The sequence below is a fragment of the Eutrigla gurnardus genome, assembly GCF_963514095.1.
Source record: "Eutrigla gurnardus genome assembly, chromosome: 9".
Classification (NCBI taxonomy): Eukaryota; Metazoa; Chordata; class Actinopteri; order Perciformes; family Triglidae; genus Eutrigla; species Eutrigla gurnardus.
This window is the reverse complement of record NC_139923.1, coordinates 2,393,372-2,415,721: the sequence shown is the minus strand read 5'-3', so window position 1 is coordinate 2,415,721 and position 22,350 is coordinate 2,393,372. Positions and strand designations below refer to the sequence as shown.

The 22,350-nt window shown below is 42.6% G+C and overlaps 1 protein-coding gene across 1 annotated transcript; it reads left to right on the top strand.

Annotated features, from left to right (window-relative positions):
- Positions 1-1,197: 1,197 nt before the first annotated feature.
- LOC311018790 (uncharacterized protein) lies at positions 1,198-3,142 on the top strand (the record flags this gene model as incomplete). Its single annotated transcript, XM_084017868.1, has 4 exons — positions 1,198-1,251; positions 1,577-1,729; positions 2,059-2,148; positions 2,834-3,142. The coding sequence occupies 4 exons, from the start codon at positions 1,198-1,200 to the stop codon at positions 3,140-3,142; spliced, it is 606 nt and encodes a 201-aa protein (XP_083873994.1).
- Between the last annotated feature and the right edge of the window lie 19,208 nt (positions 3,143-22,350).

The following is a 22,350-nucleotide window of genomic DNA, read 5'->3' as shown; positions in this document are numbered from 1 at the left end:
AGCTGCCATATTACGGTAAACAACGTTTACCGCTTCCCAGTATTGCACGCTTGTTGGGCTGCCACTAGGAGGATGATTGACAGGCGCTCTCCTTCATACAATCACGCACACACTTCACGGCTGCACCTGATTGGACGATCGATTTCACAGTTGTCCTGTCTGCTCCCGGATTTCAAACCGACCAACATGGCGGCTCGTTTGGTAACTCCCTCTTATTTTACGACAATAGTTCACCTAAATGTGTTTCTGAAAACATTTTATGCGAGAAATAAGCTATGCAGTTGTTGAATCTGTCTTTATTTTAGATCAACAACGGTCAGTGTGAAAGATTTTCGAGAGCTTGCGGGAGGCGGCAGCGCCCCGTCTCTTGACACTTGCCGTCAGGCGAATGCATTGCAGGGCTTCTTACATAGCGTAAATCCTCTAATATAGCTTCAGCCAAAATCTCCGCAACACGAAGGCATTGCACGGCTGACAATGAATGGGAAGCATGGAAATAACGCTGCCTGTGGACACTTGCCCTGGACTCCATTAGAGACCGGCCGGTAATAGAATACAGGCCAGTATTAGAGGATTCATGGTAGCTTACTTATTTCAAGCTCAAGCATGGTGTTTTTCATAAACCTAATTAAACAGTTTTGTTACCAAAACAACAACAGTTAAATGATGAAGCGAAAAGCCACAACGTTAACTCCTAAAGCCTAAAATACGTAATAATGTCACACAGATGTCAGGAAGGTTGTGCTATTCATGCCTGTTGCCATAAAATGAGGTTGGACAGCCACAGTCATTTTTTTTTCATTCAATGTTCACACTCTTCAAATGCCACTTTGTCAGGACCCTGTGGCGTCACTTTCAAACTATAATGCTCTACTATATTTGGTTAACATTTAGAAACTCAAACCACTTGGGTCAGTTTAGGAAAAACATCATGGTTGGGTCAAAATGACTACATCTCTAAAGTGAACATGAAACATTATCACAAGAGCGTAGATTCACTGGCGACAGATACCGGATGCTTTATTTGGCAGAGCAATTGATTAGTTGATTGCTGTCGGGATGTAAATGTTACTGGGTTAAAAGTCAAGTGAACTCAGATGCAGACACAGAGGCGAAGACAGAGATAAGATTTAACAGTTTTAAGTTTTAATAGTAACAGAGCTGAAGAGCCAAAGACTGAGGTTGGAACCAGGTCCGATGGGAGGGAAGTCCAGGTTGAGTCCAAGGGGGATGGAGTTTGCAGGTGTCCAGGTGAGAGCAGCAGCGTGACCGGATTGTCTTGTGTTTCTTTGTGTGATTTCCTGCCAGAATTGATGCGTTGGCTCGCGGCACGCGCAAAAAATAGAGCAGACGCCGAAACGATCGCTAGTTCTGTCATGGATAATGTGTTCATGTGTAAAAGTAATGCTCAACTTCATTAGGATGTGTTTCCAGGTATTCCATAGCAGAGCCCAGACGATTAACCATGCACAGTGCACACCATGATATGGCGGGTAGGTGTAGTTTTGATGTTAGAAATGTCTTCTAAAATCTGTTGGCTGTGCCGTTATTTAAAAATAATTTAATGTTGCTTCAGATAAACACGGAGTTCAAGAGGATCACAACGATGCCTCTACAATCCAGGTTTCTGTCGCAGCTTGACCTTCTCTCTGAAAGTCTGCTGAGAGTGTTTGCAAAGCAATCAGGGGAGCAGGGCAAAAAGCTGAAAGACATAGCTGCCATGATGCCTGTAAGAACTTTTAACTCTAAATTGTTTAACTATAAAGTGTATATGCATTGCATTAGGTCAGTAAAAGATTTATATGCATTCATTCAACTCCCTTTACCTGTGAGTACTGATTCCACTGAAAGGACTCAGTCATGAATTATGCATTCACTGTCCCACTGTGAGAAATGTTTCTTTTTTTATATAATCTCTGGAGATGATATATCCATAAAGGTCAGGTACAAACGGGTAGTTTTAATGTTGTTTTGTAGATACTTTCTTTGATCACTTTCTTCTGTGCTACTGAAAATTTTAGTTTAAATATCTCTATTTTCTTTGTTATAATTCTTAAGGAAGACATTGATGCCCGAAGGGAGTCCCTCATTAAAGGACTCTGCATCTACCTAAATGAGAATCCTGATGTATTGGTGCAGGAGTACAAGGTGGGTGTTTTGTGAGTAGATTGTGGCTTTGCTACATTTCAAACCATATTCAGTTAACCCAGTGATTCTACTTGGACTGTTTTGGTCTATTTACCCTCTTTATCACCTTGGCAAAGTGATTCCAGTGCTGAGATTAAAACAAATTGTCTAAATAGTCCACTTATTTTCCATAGCCCCCCCATTATGAATGTGAAAAACCACCTACATTGACCCCTCTGCCACAGAGCAAAAAAATATTGTTTCTCTTACATTAGGGATTACACCAGTTTGAAAACACTTCACATTTGTGAATTTAGTCAAAGGAAAATTCCACCATCTTCCTACACTGCACTGACCCTCATCTGACATGGGCGGAAATTGGGACTGAGATAGAGCCCTGGAGTATGTCCAGGTTGATGATAAAATTCATCCAGGAACATGAAAACAACTTCCAGAAAAAATGAGGATGAGAATTCAATCTTTACATTAGTTTGTAAAGCTTGAAGCCTCCTCTGCATTTGATCTGGAAGTTTTCAAGTCTGTTTGTTTGTTTGTTTGTTTCTCTCAGAAATTGACCATGAGTGGCAGCCTGGCAGGGCATTCTTTGGCTGTAGTAATCTGCTATGCTGCTTACATGGGTTTAAATAAACTATAGCATTAGAATTGCTGCATCTGATCTTTTTTTTTGTTTTTTGTTTATTTTCAGGAGAAGACTGAAGCCACTGCGCTGAGTGCCATCGAGAAAACGACAGTGGGAATCTACATCACCAGAGAGACGCCAGGCAATGACTTTCCTGATGTTGGCATCATCATCGAGGGTGTGGTGGTTCTGCAAGATCTGGATAATGTGGCCCTTGCCACAGCCTTGCTGTTTGGACTTTTTTACTCTTTGAATATGAGGTATCCGTCACAGCTCCGCTTCACTTTCGAAGTGATTCAAAAGGTGATAATGGAGTTGGATGCGACTCCGCTTTCGAGGAAAGCCCAAAACTTAAAGACAAAACTGCTCCAGTAAGGAGAGCCCACTGTTGTTGTGCACGTGAGGCAGTTAGCTCCAGGTAGGAGGACATTGAAAGCTCACACTTGCTGTACTGCATTTTGGAGGTTTTCCAGGTGAACTATCAGCAACCCAAAACAAATCACAGCATCCATTATTAAGTCCACCAACAAACAAAAAAAAAGGGTCAGTCGGTTGATAATGCTCCTTCAACAAGTGTTTATTTCTTAACTGCCACGTGGACGGGGCCAGTTCTTTTCCCTCTTCCTCTCCTCTATAAGTTCTCTGACAGCATTCTTCAATTATGTTTCTATTTTTCTATATAGGTGAAGAGATCAGCGACATCAGGGCCATGTGAAACATGTTTAGTTCAATTGAGTTGGAAAAACGTTTTTTTTTTTTTTCTTTTTTCTTTGTATACAGGCCCTACCTGTGAAACCAAAGATGTTTCGGTTAGATGTTTTTGGCTAGTGTGTAATTTATGAAACTTTAACCTTGTGTAAATTATTTCAAGTTCAACTGCTGTTCTAATTCCTACAACAGTATTGCATTAGATATTGACACAGTTCCATAATCTTATGTACAGGGTGAATTCATGGCCTGACTGAAGGCAGTGTAACAGTTTTGAAATATTTACCTTTTGCTTGTATAAGTGACACTTAAACTTACTTAAACTTAAACCTTGAATCTTAGTTGATGACCAGATTCAGTTTTTTTTCCACATGGCATCTTTCAGATTATTGGAGACAAAACACGGGTTTTTATGTTATTGCACTTTTTGTATTTGGACGAGGTCAGTGTTGGAATTTTTGACACTCGCTGTATTGCTGTTTAGCGCTTGAATAAAGGTTTTGACAGGCAACTGTTCATTTTTATTTTTAATTGGGGTAAAAATTGGTAATGTTAATTTTTAGGAAAGTTAATAGAAAGGTATTAATTAGACATTAAAATAAATTATTGCTGGAATGGCAATGGTAACTAAAGTTTTTGCATTTCAAATCAGTTCTATAGTTACATCAAATTGTTTATAGTTAGAATTGTTATTTGAATTAATTTTGACAATAGAGGCCTTGAACATAATGTTTGTATTTTCTTTGAAGATGGTTGCCTGTAAACTTTTTCAAAAGAAAAGGTCTAATTTCCATTCTGTGACTAAGTCGATAAAAACACTGAAAAACTGACATTACTTGTTCACTGTTTTGTATTACAGTAGAACAGTATTGTCAGTTCAATTCTTTACCTACTGTCACTGCAGTGAAATTAGACATTTTATTTTGAAAGGTTACAAGTGGTTACAGGCAACCATCTTCAGAGAACAATACAAAAAAAATTGTGTAATTGAAGCTAGAATATAATACTAACATGTAATATGAAAATAACGTGTAGTATTTAAGTGACCAAATAGTATTGGACTAAAAGTTACTGAATAGTGTTGAAATAAAATGATAAAATTGTGAAGAATTCAAATGTTCAAATTACTATATTAGAACACATTTCAATCACATTGCATCAATACAAAATACACAGGTTTATTGAACATGAATAACTTGTGTTAATTTAACTCAATTGTTTAAATTGCTGCCAAAGTAAAACATCTGTGTGCAACCAATGTCCACTATTGAATTAAGTTAATCCAACATGTTCTTTTTTTCAGTGTAGTATTCTATAGTAAAAAAGTTTAGTTTTCATAACAAATCTTATAGCATCATCCATTTAGGATTCTCTATTCCCTCAAAGGTCAGGGTAATCAGGTCATAATTACACAAAATCTATTCAAACTTAATTAACATCTTTTTAGGAAAGACCTCTTAATGTTTGCACTTTAAATCCCCTTTGTCCCTTTATCTACAATTCTCCTGTGGGACAGGTCATTTTTTGTCCTATTATTATAATCCAGATAGTTATTTCTCATTGTTTATATTTGGGGATGGCAGCAGCTCAGTCCTTGGGGCCTCGGTGTCCCCTCACGGACCAGGTACAGAGTGTGGAGTGATAGCTGCCCACTACTCTTCATCCTAGAATGGTCTTATTTGTTAGTTCCTTGTCTTCTTCAGTACAGCATGACACTCATTTAGTAAATGATGGTCCCATTCAGAGTCAAATAGACCATAAAGCAGTGTAGGCTTTAGAGCATGGCTACCTAGTGATTGACAGGTTGCCACCACAATGTTGATGCAATGGCCTCGCTACCATCGCTACCACACTACCAATTAAATTAGCTTTGAAAGCTTTAACACTCTGCTGTAAAGTTTACCTCAAATTATGCAGCTAACTTGGTTAACAGCTCCACACCAGAAGCCAGATGGAGCAAGTAAGGTTGCTGCTTGGGTGCTGCTATGGTCACTTCTATTCACTTGTTACAAAAATTAAAAATGGTGATGGGCAAAATCCAAGATCACGATCCAAAAGGCCGAAGTCAAGGCTTCAAAACCATAGCATACAAACCAATGGGTGACGTCCAGATGAGTACGTCCCCTTCTTGTATACAGTCTTGGACCTCACTCCACATCAATATATGGACCATAACATAGTTGTGTTTGACAGTTGAACACTGCCATCTTAAAGTTACAGTTAAGCGTTTGTCTGTGGGCAAATTTCATTACTGTGTTAGCATCCCAACTGTGCAAGATGCAGTCAAGATTCACACGTGAGTATTTAAGTTTAAAATAAAGTTCAAAGATCGTTGTGGTCTGAACAAGAGTGCTGGATAGGGATTTGGGAGGTGGGTAAGGGGCCTACCCCCTCATCCGCACACATTACGCCCCGGGCCCGATTTGATGCTGCGGCTGGTGTGATCCCATCGCAAGATGGTCTCTAGTTTGGTAAATAGACATGCATTTATCTAATGCTTTTCTAGTCTAAAGCACTAATAAACACATTCATACCTCCTCACAAATATGCAGGAATGTGTTGGATTTTGAATACAGCCCAATGCATGCTTAATCCTTCTATAACTTGCCTGCTCTCTATCTGTCCATGTTAGGCCTGTGAGGTCTGTAAGCCTCAGTACGATGAGCAGCAGGAAAAAGTGGCGGTACTTGACCTGGGAATAAGAACGGATTGCATACCCTGCTGAAGCCCAGGAAAGTCCAACACACAGCAAAATAAGAGGGAAAGAGAAAATACAGACAAAGGGCAGGGTCTCTGCAGATACAGACCACACACTTCAAGTGGGTCAAGTGATGACTGAGAGGGATTATTATATTAATTACTATATTTTAGGAAATTGTTGCATCTAATAACATTCAAGGCTATAAAAGCTCTCCTCTTCCCGTAGATGACATACACCCTTCATCACTTTTTGGTTTTGCACATTCAAAACTGCCTCCGCACATGGACACACGTCCATGCATCTTCATTTGCAGACACACTCAACTGTTCAGGTTTTCCTCAAGACGAGTGATTTTTGGTTTGGTAATGTTTTAAGTTTCAAGTTCATAGTTAGTTAATCTCGTAGTAGTTTTTGTCCTCCTCTTTTGGGAGCGTTTTCTGTTTTTCAGCCCTGTAGTGGTATCATTATTTTCCTCCCTTGTTGGAGCGTTTTGTGTTCTCGTGTTCTTCCTAGTGTAAGATTTGATATTCCTTTAGTAGCCTCGTGTCCTCCCTTTTGGAGAGTTTTCCGTTCTAGTGTTAGTCATAGCGTCAGAGTAGTTAATCTTTTGTAGCCTCGTATCCTCCCTTTTGGAGCGTTTTCTGTTTATTAAGGTTCATAGTAGAGTCCTCGTTAGAGTAGACGATTAGTTAGCCTTTTATTTTGTATCCTCCCCTTCGGAGCGTTTTCCTTTTCGTGTTTGTGCGTCCACTGCCTACCCTTCCCCTTCCCCTTTATCCTTCCCTCTCTCTCCCCTTGTCCTGAAGTCAGGGATCTAGTATTTCATAGCCATTTTGTTGTCACTCTGTTTATTGGAAACGTGCAACCTGTAAATAAAAGCTTGGATCTACTGTCCTCACTCTGCGCCTGAGTCCTCCTTCAAGTCCAGTCCTGAGACTGCATAACTTATTTCTCACATAAAATGTTTTCAGAAAGACATCTCAGTGAACTATTTTCACAAAATAAGATAACGTTTTTTAATTATCCTGGTAATTTGTCTGCTTGAGAAATACTAGATGTGGCGTGGGAGCGTGTGAACGGGTTGAAATGCGTGTGTTTCACGCCCGATGCGTGAGACTTGAGAGCCCTGTAGTCCACACTGGTTGGCTGGGTCTAACAAACACAGGACTTGTGTCAAGGAAACTACTTAGTTACTATCTAAAAATTGACTTTTAGTTACTAATTTTTAGTTACTATCTTCATGAAGTTGACATTTAGTCACAACAACAGTGAGTAAAGTGAATCGTTATGCTGAGTTCACATCAAACACAAAGTGAATTCTTTGTGTTGCGATTACCTACAAAGTCAAAGCAAAGATTTGAATAGACTCAAATTGTCATCATGTCCTCAGCCATGCTGTAGCTGTGTGTGTGTGTGTGTGTGTGTGTGTGTCTGTGTGTGTGTGGGAGCTGCAACTACAATCACACACCTATATCTACCGGGCTCAAACTCCACCTTGGCGCCAGATCTTAAACGCATCTACTCCAGTCTGTTAATGCCTGAAACCTACCCGTACCTAGTTAAGCCTACACTCTAAAAAAGGATTCAGGAGGTTAGTTAGTATCACTTAAAAACATGAGCTTTTTCCGCATAAAAAATACAATTTGTTACATGTCCATTATTTTATTAAGTTGATAACTTATTTCAAGAAATTGATCAAAATTAAAAATGAAGAAAGTTGTCTTAACTCAGAAATATATTGATTTTGGATAACCATTTCTGCCTTCACTTAACAAGGAAAAGTATTAAGTTAATGAAACTTAACACTGTATTATAATATTAAGTAAGTGCAGCTTTCTATCACGCGTGCATGTATTGAGGCAGAGAACGTGACCAGCAGCCATTTTATGCTGACAGACTGCACCAGCGACAGCAAGGGAGAGACCACAAGCAGTGAACATCAGGGTTGGATTAACTGTACTTGGTGAGTAAATATATTTTTTTACTTTCTTAACTTTATGTGCAACAGCAAGTAACTATCAGCGCTCAGTCCAGTTACACGACACTAAAATTGAAATGTCCACAGCGTGCTTTGTCCTAGCTTTTAGCTAGCTAGCTAATGTCTTCAAAGTAACTTAACTTTTAACGTTAGAAGTGCATTGGAGTCGGCTATAAGGTGCCTAAACGTGCGGTCCCAGAACTGCTGCAGGCATGAATCTTCAGCCCTCATGTTTGCAGACACATATATGAGCTGACATTGGTGAGGAATATGTTGTGGAAAGGCGCTAGCCGTTAGCCGCTAACGCTAATAATGATAAATGAACAGGGAAGCGCTAACCGTTAGCCGTTAACGCGCCTTCGGGAGCTTGCGCCCCGTCTCTCGAACATCTTGCGCTGCGACGGCATTGCACGGCTTCTTACATAGACAATGAATGGGAACATTCCCTCCGGGTAACGGTATGAACTCAGAAAGGACGCCGTTTAGTTTGCCGGTGTGTCCGGGACTTCCACAACATGTACAAAGCAGTAATAGTGTTTATTACGGCCACGAATGATGAAACATTATCGGTGTAAATGCAGCGGGTGCCGGTCAGATTTCTCTGTCACCCCGACTGCAGTACGTTACGGGATCAGCGATCGCTTGCCACAATCCCCCCCCCCCTCCCGCCGCAGCCTCGGCCAAAATCTCACTCTGAACTCAGCCTTGTTGCTACTAATGGCTGTTTTTGTCTCCAGAAAATCAGTGTTCAAAATGAAATATATATTTTGAACAGTTAATATTTTTTGCAAATAAAACTAGAGAAACTGATGATCTGGCAGTGATCTCTTTCATTTTTTTCTGTAGGTTAGTAATAAGCTATTTATTTTGATCACATAACCATTTCTGGTACGAGTTGATTCTAACTGTATTTTTTTCTTCTTGTTTTTCAGAAACGGGAGAACTGGTCGCAACATCCGGTTAGGAGAGCAACATTTCCCAACAACGAAACTGGACAAGTACACCCCAAAGATAATGTCATTTGTGTCGTCAAGAGGAGGGGCTGCAAGAGCGGCTATTCAGAGCATAATGAAGATGCTGCAAGAGGTATGAATGTATATACCGTGGTTCATATCAAATAGAACATCTTTTTCCCCACTCTTCCCCTGTTTCTCTCTTTCTCTCCACCGCTCCTCCTGCTTTTTGTCTCCTTTTCCTCCTCTCCTCATCCTTTCCTTCATCCTCCTCTTGTTCCTCTTTGTCCTGCTCCTCCTCTCTCCCTCCTCCTCCTATGCTGCTTCCCTTATCCTCTCTTCCTTTTCCTCCTCTTCTCTCTTCCTCCCCCTTTGCTCCTCATTCTTCACAGCAAAAACTCAAAATCTTACAAAGAATATTTGTCATATTTCTTGTCAAAATGTCTCATTGCTCTTAAAATTAAGACATTACCTAAAAGTAAGCTGTTTTTGACTTGCTTCCAAGTTAAATTTCACCCATTTCAAGCTAATTTTCACTTGAAATAAGTAAAAAAAAATCTGCCAGTGGAACAAGGGTTTGTAACAAGAAAATAAATCTTATTTCACTGGCAGATTTTGCTTGAAATAAATGAAATTTCAATTGAAACAAGTCATAAACAATTTAGTTTTCAGGTAATGTCTTACTTTAAGTGAAGCAAGACATTTTGACTAGAAATATGACAAATATTCTTCGTGAGATTTTGAGTTTTTGCAGTGTTCCCTAATCCTCTCTTCAGTTTCCTCTCCTTGTCCCCATCCTCCTCTGTTTGTCGTCCTGCGCGTATTCTCCTCTCTTCCTCCTCCTCCTCTCCTCGTGCTTCCCCCTCCTGTCTTCCTTCTTTTCTCCTCCCCCTCCTCCCCTTCTCCTCATCCTCACTTCCTCCTCCTTGTCTGCTCCTGGCCCCTTCCCTCCCCTCTTCCTCTTCTCTTCTTCCTCCTCCTCTTCTCCTTGTGCTTCTCTCATCCTCTCCCTCTTTCACATGTCCTTGTCCTCTTCTCCTTTTTGTTTTGTTTGAGATTTGAAAAAATCATCGGTAAAAATGTGTGTGAACCCTGATTAGACATCCTTCCTCATGGAGGAGTAGTTTAACATTTTTTTATCTTCTTATTCACAGGATGATTCTGTGGAAATGAGGAGAGAGGTTGCGATCCGTGGATTGGTGGTGTACCTCGGAGAAAAGGAGGAGAATCTCTTTAAAGAGCAGTTGGTAGGTACATCTGACACAGAAAAACTATACTTTGTGTTAGTCTTGTTTTTAATTGTTCCTCATGTGTTTAAATTCTGACATTGATTCTGACCTATTTATGCTAGGTTGATGGAGATCTCACCACTGAAGTGTTGAAGATCATTGTAACCAGAGGTGCCACATCTGATCCAGCCAGCGCACAGATTGTGATTGAGGGAACAGAAGTCCTGGAAGACGTAGATGTACCCAGAGCCTGTGCCTTGCTAATGGGGCTGATCTACTCACTCAATCTCAGCTACCCGAAGGAACTGAAAAACACTTTTGAAGTGTTTCAAAAGGTGTTCCTTGAGCTGGATGGTCTGAAAGCAAGTCCGAAGGTAATGTCTCTGAAAAGTAAACTGCTGTACTAAAAAATGTGAAGACTGTCCACTCATTGAGCAGGAAATGTTGCATTTATGTTTATACATTGTGTTTGTACTTTTATGAAGTTTTTGCTGTATACACTTCTTTGGCTGTATACACTTCAGGTCAAGTTTTTCAGAATATTTCAAGAAGTACTTGAAGTACACGTTTACACCTGAATACACGTGAAGTTCAGTAAAAGTTAATGTCTCAGGTAAGGTCTAAAGTAAACTGCTGTACTAAAAATGTGAAGAATTAGGCTGTCCACTAATTCAGCAGCAAATGTTGCATACGTTTTATACATTGCATCTGTACATTTGTAAAGTTTTGCTACTTTATTCTGTCACAGATGTATCATATAATCACACAAAGATGAAAATGGTTTGTAAAATGTGCAAGTTTATCACACTGTTTACATTTCAAGTATACTCAAGTAGTACTGATATTGCGGGTTGATTGCAATAAAATTGTTATTGATATTGAAATTGGTTACAATAAATACATTTTGACAGTAAAACTGGAATTGCCATGTCTAATTTATTCTGACTTAAGTGAAATAAGTATCTTATACTCAATAAAATTGAGGTCACAATTTGCATGGACTTTTCTGAGTAGAAGGAAAGTAAAATAAAGGAGTTATAGCAACTTAAATGGAGTAATTTGACCACTTATTAACACTAAAACTTTGATATAAAAATTGAGTTGGTTCAACATAATTAAGCTTGTAGAGGACAAAACGAATCATGTTTGTTGTACTAAACTAATTGAGTTAGTCCAGCTATAAAAGTCTTATGGGAAATACTCAATAATGGCTTAGTTGGAATTACTTAAAAAGATAAATGCAAATTGTTACAACAATTTTTTTAAGTTGAGCCAGTGTATTTTTTTTTAGAGTGTATAGTATATAGCAGAATTATTTATGCAGGATAAAGGACTAAGGTGGGTTCAACATCCACAGCTTAGTCAGAGCTGACTAAGTCAAGCCAGGTTCAACTAATCCTTCCTCAACTAGACCCTGAGATCCATCACTGATTCACTGATACAGACCCCAAATTCACCATGACAACATGATGACGCGTGTGGCGTACTTCTCACAAACTGAGCGCAAGCTTTTGATGGGGGCTTATGAGGAGTTCAAGCTCCTCTGTAAAAAGAAGTACTGTGGCTTAATGAACCAGAAGATGTTATATTGTTACTGTAGCGCTTTAATCTGGAGCTGAAATACTATATGAAACAACTTTGACAGGTACAATGGCTGAGGAGGAACATACAAGGCAAACTCACTCTTTAAAACTGCGCCCCCTGTAGTTTATTAATCCATTACACCCAGAATCACAGAGAAGGAGCAAGGGGGGCTTGCAGTCTGGTTATCGGACCTGATCTTAAACTGATGCGCGGTGGAAACCTTTACTGAACAATATGAACAGCTTCATGAACACAATTATAACTGTTACTGTAGGAGCCACATTTAAGTTTATTTTCTGTTTTATAACTACAGTTACCATGGCTGTAATAAATAGCATAGGCTGAATAAATGTAAAATAATGGTCGCAGTGTTTAAATAATGACAGCAGGCTACTTCCTGGATGGTAATTTGAAACGATCAGTGGGATGAACACGTTGGTTTCCCAACGGAGAGACTGAGATACGGATCAGATTGATAGATTCTTGACTGTTATCCTGGTCTGGAGCAGGCTAGCTCCATAGGATAAATCTCCATGGTACCTTATTCCATTACATTCGTGCAACCGGGTCACGGAGAACTTTAGTCGGCTTTATCCCTTATCTAGGTTTTGTGCAATAGCCTCCTGTGTTTGTCTGACCCTAACCCAGGCTTTGAGGGAGAACAGGGAGGCCCTCACGCCACTCACCAACAGCAAGGGCCTCGCTCTTCCTCCAGTTCACCCTCGCAGCCGACAAGACAGAAAACTTCTCGATTATTAAGTTTAAAACACACACATCCTGCTGGTCTTCGATAAAAACAACAACATCATCAGCGTAAGCAGATAAAACAACGCTACTGTTAAAACCAGGTAAAATCAGGCCTCGAACAGATGCTCTTATCTTTTGTAGGAGGGGTTCCAGGGAGAGCGCATAGAGCATCCCAGACAGGGCACAGCCTTGCCGGACACCTCTATGCACTCTAAAAGGAGCACACCATTAAATTTCAGCACACTCTCAATGTCACTATACAGCACCTTGATCTTGGCTATGAGACCAGCTCTGAACCCAAACCTCTCCATGACCTTCCAAAGGAAGCCGTGTTCAACGCGGTCAAAAGCCTTTTCTTGATCCAGTGAGACCAACCCAGTGTTTATGCCTAATGAACTGGAGACCTCCAACACATCCCAAATGAGGTAAATATTATCTACCATATACCTGCCGGGCACACAGTACGTCTGGTCCCGGTGGAGAATCTGCCCCATGGTTCCTCTCAATCTAGTGGCCAAGACTTTAGACAGTATTTTATAGTCGGTACAGAGGAGAGAGACAGGACGCCAGTTTTTAATGTCCTACAGGTTACCGTTCTTAGGTAAGAGAGTGATGACAGCCCTCCTACAGGACAGAGGCAGTGACCCAGACACCAGGCTCTCATTAAAAACGATGCCTGGGGCCTTTCTCCCCTGCATACTCTGCAGCGCAGCAATCAGCTCCTGCAAGGTCAGTGGGCTGTCGAGCTGTGAGTTTGCCTCTTTGGACATTTGAGGAAGTCCACCACAGACCTCCTCCATCAGTTCTTCATGGTTGCTGTACTCACTTTTGTACTTTTGTAATCCAACAGCTCTATTTCTGATCTGGCCTGGCTCCGTCAGCTCTTGTCCTGTCTCAGAGAGCAGGGAGTGGATCTGTCTCCTCTGACCTTGTCTCCTCTCTAGCCCAAAGAAGAAACTTGATGGAGCATCCATCTCTGTGATGTTCTGAACCCGGGACCGGACCAGTGCACTCTGTACTTTAGTGTCCAGCATGTTGGCTAATGCCATTTTTTTAGTCTTGAGGATTTCAATATGTCCTCGATTTCCTGTGGACTCACTTACACATTTGAGATCCACGATATCAGTCTCCAGATCTCTGATAGATCTGGTGATGTCACGTGTGACATTGAACGTGTGCTGAGTTTAATTTGAACTTTTCCATGGTCCCACCACTGCCTCAGACTGACAAACTCAGCTTTTTTCTGTCTAAAATCATTCCAAAAATAGCTAAAAGCCTTATCAACAGTTAAAACAGAGTTAAAATGCCAATAGGCGCTTTTACGTAAAATGTTTCTGATAAAAACGTTACATAAAACCAAAGAATGGTCCGTAAAACCAACTGGTAAAATCTTGCACGTTTTAACGATGCTGATTCTGTGCTTAAGAACATAAAAACGGTCAAGTCTGGCCAAAGATATTCTGTTTTCACTAACGTGGGACTATGTGTACTGTCTGCAGCCCGTGTGCATCCTTCTCCACACGTCCACCAGGTCACAGGAGGAGACCAGCTGCCTCAAGGCCTGCTGGGATACTGGATGAGGCTCTGCATGGTTGCCATCTAAAATCTTGTTTTCAGTGCAGTTAAAATCCCCACCCACGAATAAATAATCCTCCGAGTCACAGCTGTTTAAAACATCGTTCACCTTTTCAAAGAAGTGTTTCCTCTCTGTACCGTTGTTGGAGCATATATGTTAATAAAAACCACATTAAAATGCTCAAAACAAGCTTTAACTAAAAGGCACCTCCCCTCCACCACATGCCTGACCTCCAGAGAGGCTGGAGTAAAACCTTGAGAGAACAGGAAGCCCACTCCTCCACTGAGGGTGGTGTGATGACTTAGGGTCACTTCCCCTTCCCATTCTCTGCTCCAGTCTGCCTCGTTCCCGACATCACTGTGTGTTTCTTGTAGAAACAGGACATCAATGTGCTTCATTTTTGCCATCTCAAACATTACTGCCCTATTTCGTGTTTCCCTAGCACCATTGACATTCAAACTGCCTACATTTAAAACATTCATAATAATGGAGATGTTAAGAACAAGACTAAAAACAATCAATGAAATAAATGAGAGTAAAATCTGTCCGTGCATCATCATTAAAAGGCAAGTTGTTTCCTGACTTTAGCCATCAGTTTTTTCAGCCTGAACATCTCTAGGTTTGTCAAGTCTGAGTTGGCTCTGTGTTTAACCACGTGTCTGGTTGAATTGTACAACCCCTTCAGATCAGGGAAGTATTGCTCTAAGGCTATGTTTTTTAACCCTTTGGTCTGCTGTAAAAATGACTTCAGCATGTGTAACCGGATGATATATAGTATCTATTCATTTCAGTTCTTTGGTGTCCTCGTTAGTCTGTTTTGCGACAGGTATGGTGATCGCGGCAGGTGTGACACGCCCCTTTCTGGCACCTGTAGTGCCGCCGTGGCCTCGGCCGCTAATGCGGGGTGGTTTATATACCCCGCAGTTATTTAGTCTCTCTCTCTTCTGCCGAAGCGGGTGCTGCGTGTTGGCAGCTCCGCCGAGCCATCGTATCCCGGCATCTGTGCAGTGTTCCGCAGGTATGTAGCGCAGTCTCATGACGTGACAAGGTAATAAGATGCTGCTCTGACAATCCTTTGTTGTAGGTTGGCGCGGTGGGCCGAGATGGTGTGTGTGCGTGTGTGTCCCCCCCTGTCCGGTTAGCTGCCGCTGCTGCCGCCGTAGCTGCTAACAGCTATTAGTGCTGATGTGGGCTTGACGCAGGTAACCCGTGTTATGAGCTAAGTGCTATTTTTGTCTGCTAAGTGTGTTTAGGTGTTGTCACTAACGATTGCTTTTGTTTTTGAAGCTTGTCTGGCGTTGGGCTGCTGTGTGCCCTGCCTTGCCTCCAAACTCTTGCCTCTAATGCCTGGTGTAACCCAGGTCCCAGATACCTGTTGACGTGACGTCATCATTGTTCTCGCGAGATTGGTGTATGTCTCGTGAGAGTTGGTTGAGCCAATCAGAGCTTCCGCTAGGCACGTTATACGGCAGTAGCGGTAGCAGCAGGTCAGACTGAGAGAGAGAGTGAACTGAGCGTGGGAGCAGCGGCGTTGTCTGTGGCAGAAAGCCGACCGCTTGATGCATCCACGGCCGCCGATCTGGGTCAAGTCAGTGACTGTGTGCTTGAATGAACAGCGGAATTGGCCAGGTTACCCTGAGACACTGATGGCGAGCTAGGACTGGAAGGAACCAGACCCATGTGTCTGCTTGAGCAGCAAGACACCAACGATAGCACTTTGTGCTCAACTCCAGGCATCCCCTCACACACACCCTCACCCACACAACCACCAGCCCAAATCCCCTTTTCTCCCCCCTTCCCGGACAATACACAACCACCTACCTCATACAGACTCTCTCTCTCTCTCTCTCCCTCTCTTTTGGGGTGGACGAGAAAGGACTCTTTGGGGCTGGCAGCAACTTGCTGCATGGTTTTGATACTGGTGTGATTTACTATTTGTGTGTGTGATTGATCATTGCCTGTTGAATCGAGGTATACTGAACGAGACTTAGTCTATTGATAATTCAATTATCACTATTAAGCTTTTGGCCAACTGTATATTTTGTATATATATATATTCACCATCTGTGTACAATACACTTTACTTCAAGCAACTTCCTTTGTCTTTGGTTTTCATTCACATTCTGTACATCAGAGCAATTTAATCCTCCCGCCTTATCTTCTGATTAGCCTACTACCTACTCTATTCACATTAGCACTTGCTACACTGGCCTCTGTTTTATTAGCCTTGCTCTGTGTATTTAGCCTCTGTTTTATTAGCCTTGCTCTGTGTAGTCAGCCTCTTGTTTTATTAGCCTCGCTTTATTTAATTAGCGTTGCTCTGTTTAGTTGTAACTAGTCGCGTAACCTGCGTTAAGTGTAACCAGTCACGTTGCTCTGCGTACTTGGCTGTAACCAGTCGCGTTGCTCTGCATACTTGGCTGTAACCAGTCGCGTTGTTCTGCCTACTTAGCGTAACCAGTCGCGCTGCTCATGTCGCATAGACGCTATTTTGAAGCTACTGGAGTTCAATCTTGTCCACTCAGATCAGACCGTGAGTCGTCAGTGGGGGGTAGAGGGAAAATATTGCAGCAGTGACAGTGAAGGACCTGCTAAATTTATATGTTGCATGGTTTATCTTGGTTTTCTCGTTTGAGTTACCAGTTGATTTGTTTCTTTGTTTTTTTGAGTTTATTTAAGAGCAGTGACCGCTGCTGGAGCTAGCTGTTTATCGGCCCCCTTCCTCTTAGCTGGACCGCTACGGATGGGTGTAAGTGGAACCCCATATTTTGTCTGACATTAAACAAAAAAACGATATAAATGTTTTAGAGATAACTTCATAAAAATTGTTTATTGCGAGAAATAAAGATTGTTAACTTATACATCATACGTGCCTGTATTCATTTGTGTGCGGACCCGTGTATGGGATGTTTTCGGGAAACCCTCTCTGAGATATTAAAGTTAAAGGAGTATACTCTTTAGGTGAAAGTCCTAAGGTGGCGTTGTCGGTGTTATATAGATTCTCTAGATCTGCTGCTCACAGTTAGACAGGGCCAAGTGCATGCCGCGGTGGCGACGGGCCACACATGCTTGCAGGGTATGCCTGAGCAGCTATCTGCTGAGTGTGCGACAGGTCACTGCTGTCAGACACCCACTCTTCACTGTCGCTGCTGTCATACAGAGCTGCTCTGTTCTCTGCAGCGCTCGGTTTACCTGGCAGACGCCCAGTTTTACCCCCGACCTCCACAGTCAGCATGTTTCTCCTCTTGCGACGCAGCTTAAAGGGATAGTTCAGAATTTTGGACATAAGACCTATTTTCCAAGTGAGCCAGTGTGTTCGAGACGTAAGGAGACGTTTTCAAGAAATTTCATTCAGTTCTTCTAGTTGCCGAATTCGCTTATGCTATGGCTAGGCGCAAGTCAATGGTTCTTAGCTAGCATGGCATTAAAAACAGTCCTGCCCACTCCACAGTGCACCCGAGGCAAATCCATTGTAACGGCAGACTATCGATGTACATATGTGTTGATAGAATGTTTGAAATAAAACCAACCTTGCATTTTTAAGGATTTATGTCTCAGCAGCAGCAGCAGCATGTCATACTTCCTAGTAGGCTATGGCAGCGGCGGAGTGATATCACCTAGCACTTATAAGTTACCTGTTCTATACTAGTTTGTTTACCTGCTGTCATTGCTACAGACTCAGAGTAGCCTGCAGTGCTAGTTTCTTCAATCTCACAGAAATGGACACTTTTGGAGAATATACTAAAACTTTTGAAGACTCTGATGAGGATTTTTTTTCCACCCAAACCCAACCGTACCTGTACGAGCCTGAATATACAGAGGAAGAATTGCGCGAGAGGGATGCTCAAAGGGCAGAACGTGAACGAGCTTCTGTGGAGACCGAGATAGCCCCCGCTGGAGCTGAGAACAGGGACCGAACAAACGGAGAGTGGTGGTGCCAGGAGGGAATCCCCCGCAATGCGTCCGAGGGTTTACGGGTCTACGGACGGAGCAGAGGTCTGGGTTCGCGGTGCGTAATTGTGGCTTTGCGTGGCCGTGGGCTGCCCGGTGATTGAGTGAGCTCCAATCGCTTTTCACCTAGGTCTGGGGGGCATAAGGGCCGAGAGTTCGGCGGTGTTTTTGTGTCTATTTACCGGGGGGTTTCCCCGCAACGCGTCCGAGGGTTTACGGGTCTATGGACGGAGCAGAGGTCCGGCTTCGCGGTGCATAATTGTGGCTTCGCGCGGCCGTGAGCTGCCCGGTGTTTGAGTGAGCTCCAAGGGCTTTTCAGACAGCCTTGGGGGCACAAGTGCCGAGAGTTCTGCGGTGTGGAGCCGCGTGTTTACCGGCTGGATTGCGAGCGGCGCGTCTTAGAGTTTTGAGTCCGCATGTGTGGATTCGCGTGGCCGTGGGCTGCCCGGTGTTTGAGTGAGGACCAAGGGCTTTTCACCCAGCTCTGAGGGCACGAGGCCTGAATATTCGGCGGTGTTCATGTGTCTATTTACCGGAGGGAATCCCCGCAACGCGTCCGAGGGTTTACAGTTCTCCGGACGGACCAGGTTCATGGTGCGTAATTGTGGCTTTGCGTGGCCGTGGGCTACCTGGTGCTTGAGTAAGCTCCAAGGGCTTTTCAGACAGCCTTGGGGGTATAAGTGCCGACAGTTTGGCCCGGTTCGATTGCCTATTTACAGGCAGTATTTCGGGCTGCGTTTTGAGGCAGAGTTTTGAGTCCGACGGAGCAAAGTAAAGTTCCGCTGCTGCTGAGAAACTAGTTCCTCAAAAAATGGATGATTCATGCAATGCGAGGTTAGTTTTGTTTCAAATATTATTCTCATCAACACACATATGTACATCGACAGTCTAGTGTTTTAATGGATTTGCCTCGGGTGCACTGTGGAGTGGGCAAGACTGTTTTTAATGCTTGTCTAGCTAAGAACCATTGACTCGTGCTAGCTATAGCATAAGCGAACTCGGCAACTAGAAGAACTGAATGAAATTTCTTGAAAACGTCTCCAGACGTCTCGAACACACCGGCTCACTTGGAAAATAGGTCTTATGTCCAAAATTCCTCACGGGCCTCCATCTCTACAGCTGTGTTCCCTTCACACAGCTCACCTGTCACCTCACCTGCTTCGCACTGCTCACCAGTGACCTCAACCCTTTTACACAGCTTACCTGATACTTTACCTGCCTCCTCCACCTCACCTGGTTCACCTACCTCTTCTAGTCCACCTGCTATTTTCTTTTCCTCACCCATTTCCCCCGAACCCTCACCTGCCACTTCACCTGCAGTATCCCCCGTCACCTCACCCTTACCTGTCTCCTCACCCATCTCCCCTACCTCCTCCCCCCCCTCACAACTCACCTCAGTGCTCTTTCCAGCCAACGGCGTCGATGGCAGCAACGGCAGCACCGGCACCGCCGGCGGCGGCAGCCGCCGCCCACCCCCACACAGGAGCGGGTCGGCCGTATCCTGCCCAGGGTATCCGCGGTGTCTTAAAAAGTATTAAAAGGTGATAAATCAATTTTGGGAAAATTAAGACCCTTAAAAAGTATTAAAAAAGTATTATCATGACTTTACTAAGTCTTAAATTTTGAAGGTATTTTTTCTGAATTCGCTGTCCAAGAGTTTGGATCCTAAAAACATCGGGAACGTGTAAAAATGTATTTGTTTCCTTAAAAAACAAAGATGAACCTGTACATAAAAAAACTACGCTATTGTGGGTGCGTTCGTAAACCGTCTCCGAGAGCGCCAGAGTGCACTCGGAAATTCACAAAGTACGCTCTGGCGCTCCCAGTGCCTATTACGAACGCACCTATGTCACATGACGCTCTCAGCGCAAAAAAACAGAAGAGAAGGCTTGGTGAACGGTCATGGGGAAGTGCAAGTTTGCAGAGTCCTGGCTTGACATGCCGGATTTTAAAGAATGGCTGCTGCCAGTGGAGGGGAATACCAAGGAGGCATATTGTACACTGTGCAAGAAGAGGATTAACATCGTGTCTATGGGAATTAAGGCATTAAGGTCCCACATGTGTTGTGCTAGCCACAAAGCCGCTGCTAGCCGCCGAGAGCGGCAGCTCTCCATTGCTGCTTTCTGTGCACTACCACAACCTAGTGCCGTCACACTACCACCGGCAGCCGCACCTGAACCTAACTTTACGGCTACGACCTCGGCTCACTCTGCCGCCGTATTTTCTGCCGACATCAGGGTGGCGCTGGGCGGCACGGCAACGCTGCGTGCGGAGGTAATTTTGTTATTGTCTATTTTCTTTTCAGGGATGTATGTATGGATTTTTGCTTTCTGTACACCAATACAACTAGTACAATTTTTACATTTTATTCTGCTATTTGTATTATTAATAATAATAATAATAATAATAATTGCAGACGTGAAGAAACTTTTTTTAGACTATTAAGCTTACCTTCTTTATGATTTACATTCTATGTTTAAAGTCTATGTTATTTTTTGTCAGGCACTTCAGAGCAAGCCAGGAAGCAGGGTAGGTGAGCTTTCAGTTCTCACCTTCAGGAAAGAGTGCATGCAGGGCCTGGTTAAAATCGTTCAGAAAGTGCAGGAGAAAAGCCCCCTGAAAATTTCAGTGATCAGGGCCATTGGATGTCTGGACCCCAGAAGCATGCACAGAGATGCAGAGGGGTGCCTCACAAAGATGAAGACTGTAGTACGAACAATGCTGCAGGACAAGCAGTTGGCAGGAGGCATCTCTGCTGGTAGGAAAAACATAGGGAGAGTAAAAGTTGAGACTTTATCACAAAATTTAAATATCAAAGGGCAGTGCCAGATGCAATGTAAGACCCAACCTCCTGCCTACACAGGGGAGAGATTTCAGGATAATCTAAACTTTTTTCAAATGCATCCATATGAAATAATTAAACACAGAAGATATCTACAAAACATTGTTTACATTTTTTATGTGTACAGACGCTGTGCTGTGTATTTGTCCAATTTAAGATGAATAAAAGGACTGACTGAATTAAATGTATTTATTATTCTATTAGTAACTTCTTTTTTTTTATTTCTATTATTCCAGGTGATGAAATCATACAACAGTTCCAGAGCTTTCTCTCACTTGAGGCAAGAGACGAGGGATTCCTCTCCTTTCAGCTGAAGGAGCGACTTGATGTCTTCCTGCATTCAGCCCTCAGCAAGTCTTACCCAGAGCTATCCAAGTTTTCTCAGAGCCTTCTACTTCTGTCCCACGGACAAGCAACGGTGGAAAGAGGGTTCTCCATCAATAAGGAGGTTGAAACGTGCAACATCCTTGAAGCATCGATGGAAGCTTTGAGGTTGATATGTGACAAGATCAGTGTCTGTGGGGGTCTTTTGAAGGTACCTCTCACAAAGGAGCTCATGGCTTCAGTGGCCTCTGCAAGGTCAAGGTACAGGATTTACCTGGAAGATGAACGGAAGAAGAAACAGAGTGCCACACCGGACCTCAAAAGAAAAGCAGTGCAAGAGGAGATAGAAGACCTGAAAAAGAAAAGAGTGGTTCTGACAGAGGTGTGCAGCTCCCTCCAAACAGATGCTGATGAGTTAGCAGAGCAGGCAGAGGGGAAATCTGGGACATTAATGGCACAACTGATAATAAAGTCCAACACCCTGAGAAGAAGACGTAAAGAAAAACAGAACGAACTGGTCCAAACTGAGAAGCTGCTGGAAACTAAATCAAATGAGCTGAGCTGTCCTGTTGTTTTTTGAGAGTGGAGCAATGTTTTTTTTTTTTTTTTTTTTTAAATAAACTTTGCCCTTGAGTCCCAGCCTATTTAAAATTCCATAGTGTACCATAGTGGACTTAGTGTTCTGTAGTCTTTATCACAAACTAAAACTGTTAAGTTAAAAGTGTCACTGATGTAAATGTTGCATATTGAAGTAGCGGTGAGGTATTAAATTGTAAATTGTTAATTGTTTATTATATAATATTGGGATGGTCTTGAAAAAGTCTTAAAAAGGTATTAAAATTAGCTTCAGGATTCCTGTATATACCCCGCCTGCCCCATAAATAAACATTGTGGTTGTAAAAGTTTGATTAAAAAGTTTAAAAACACGTGTCAATAGATTAAAAAACACTGAGAGCCTCCCACACTCACTAAAAATGTGGAAGGTTGTCT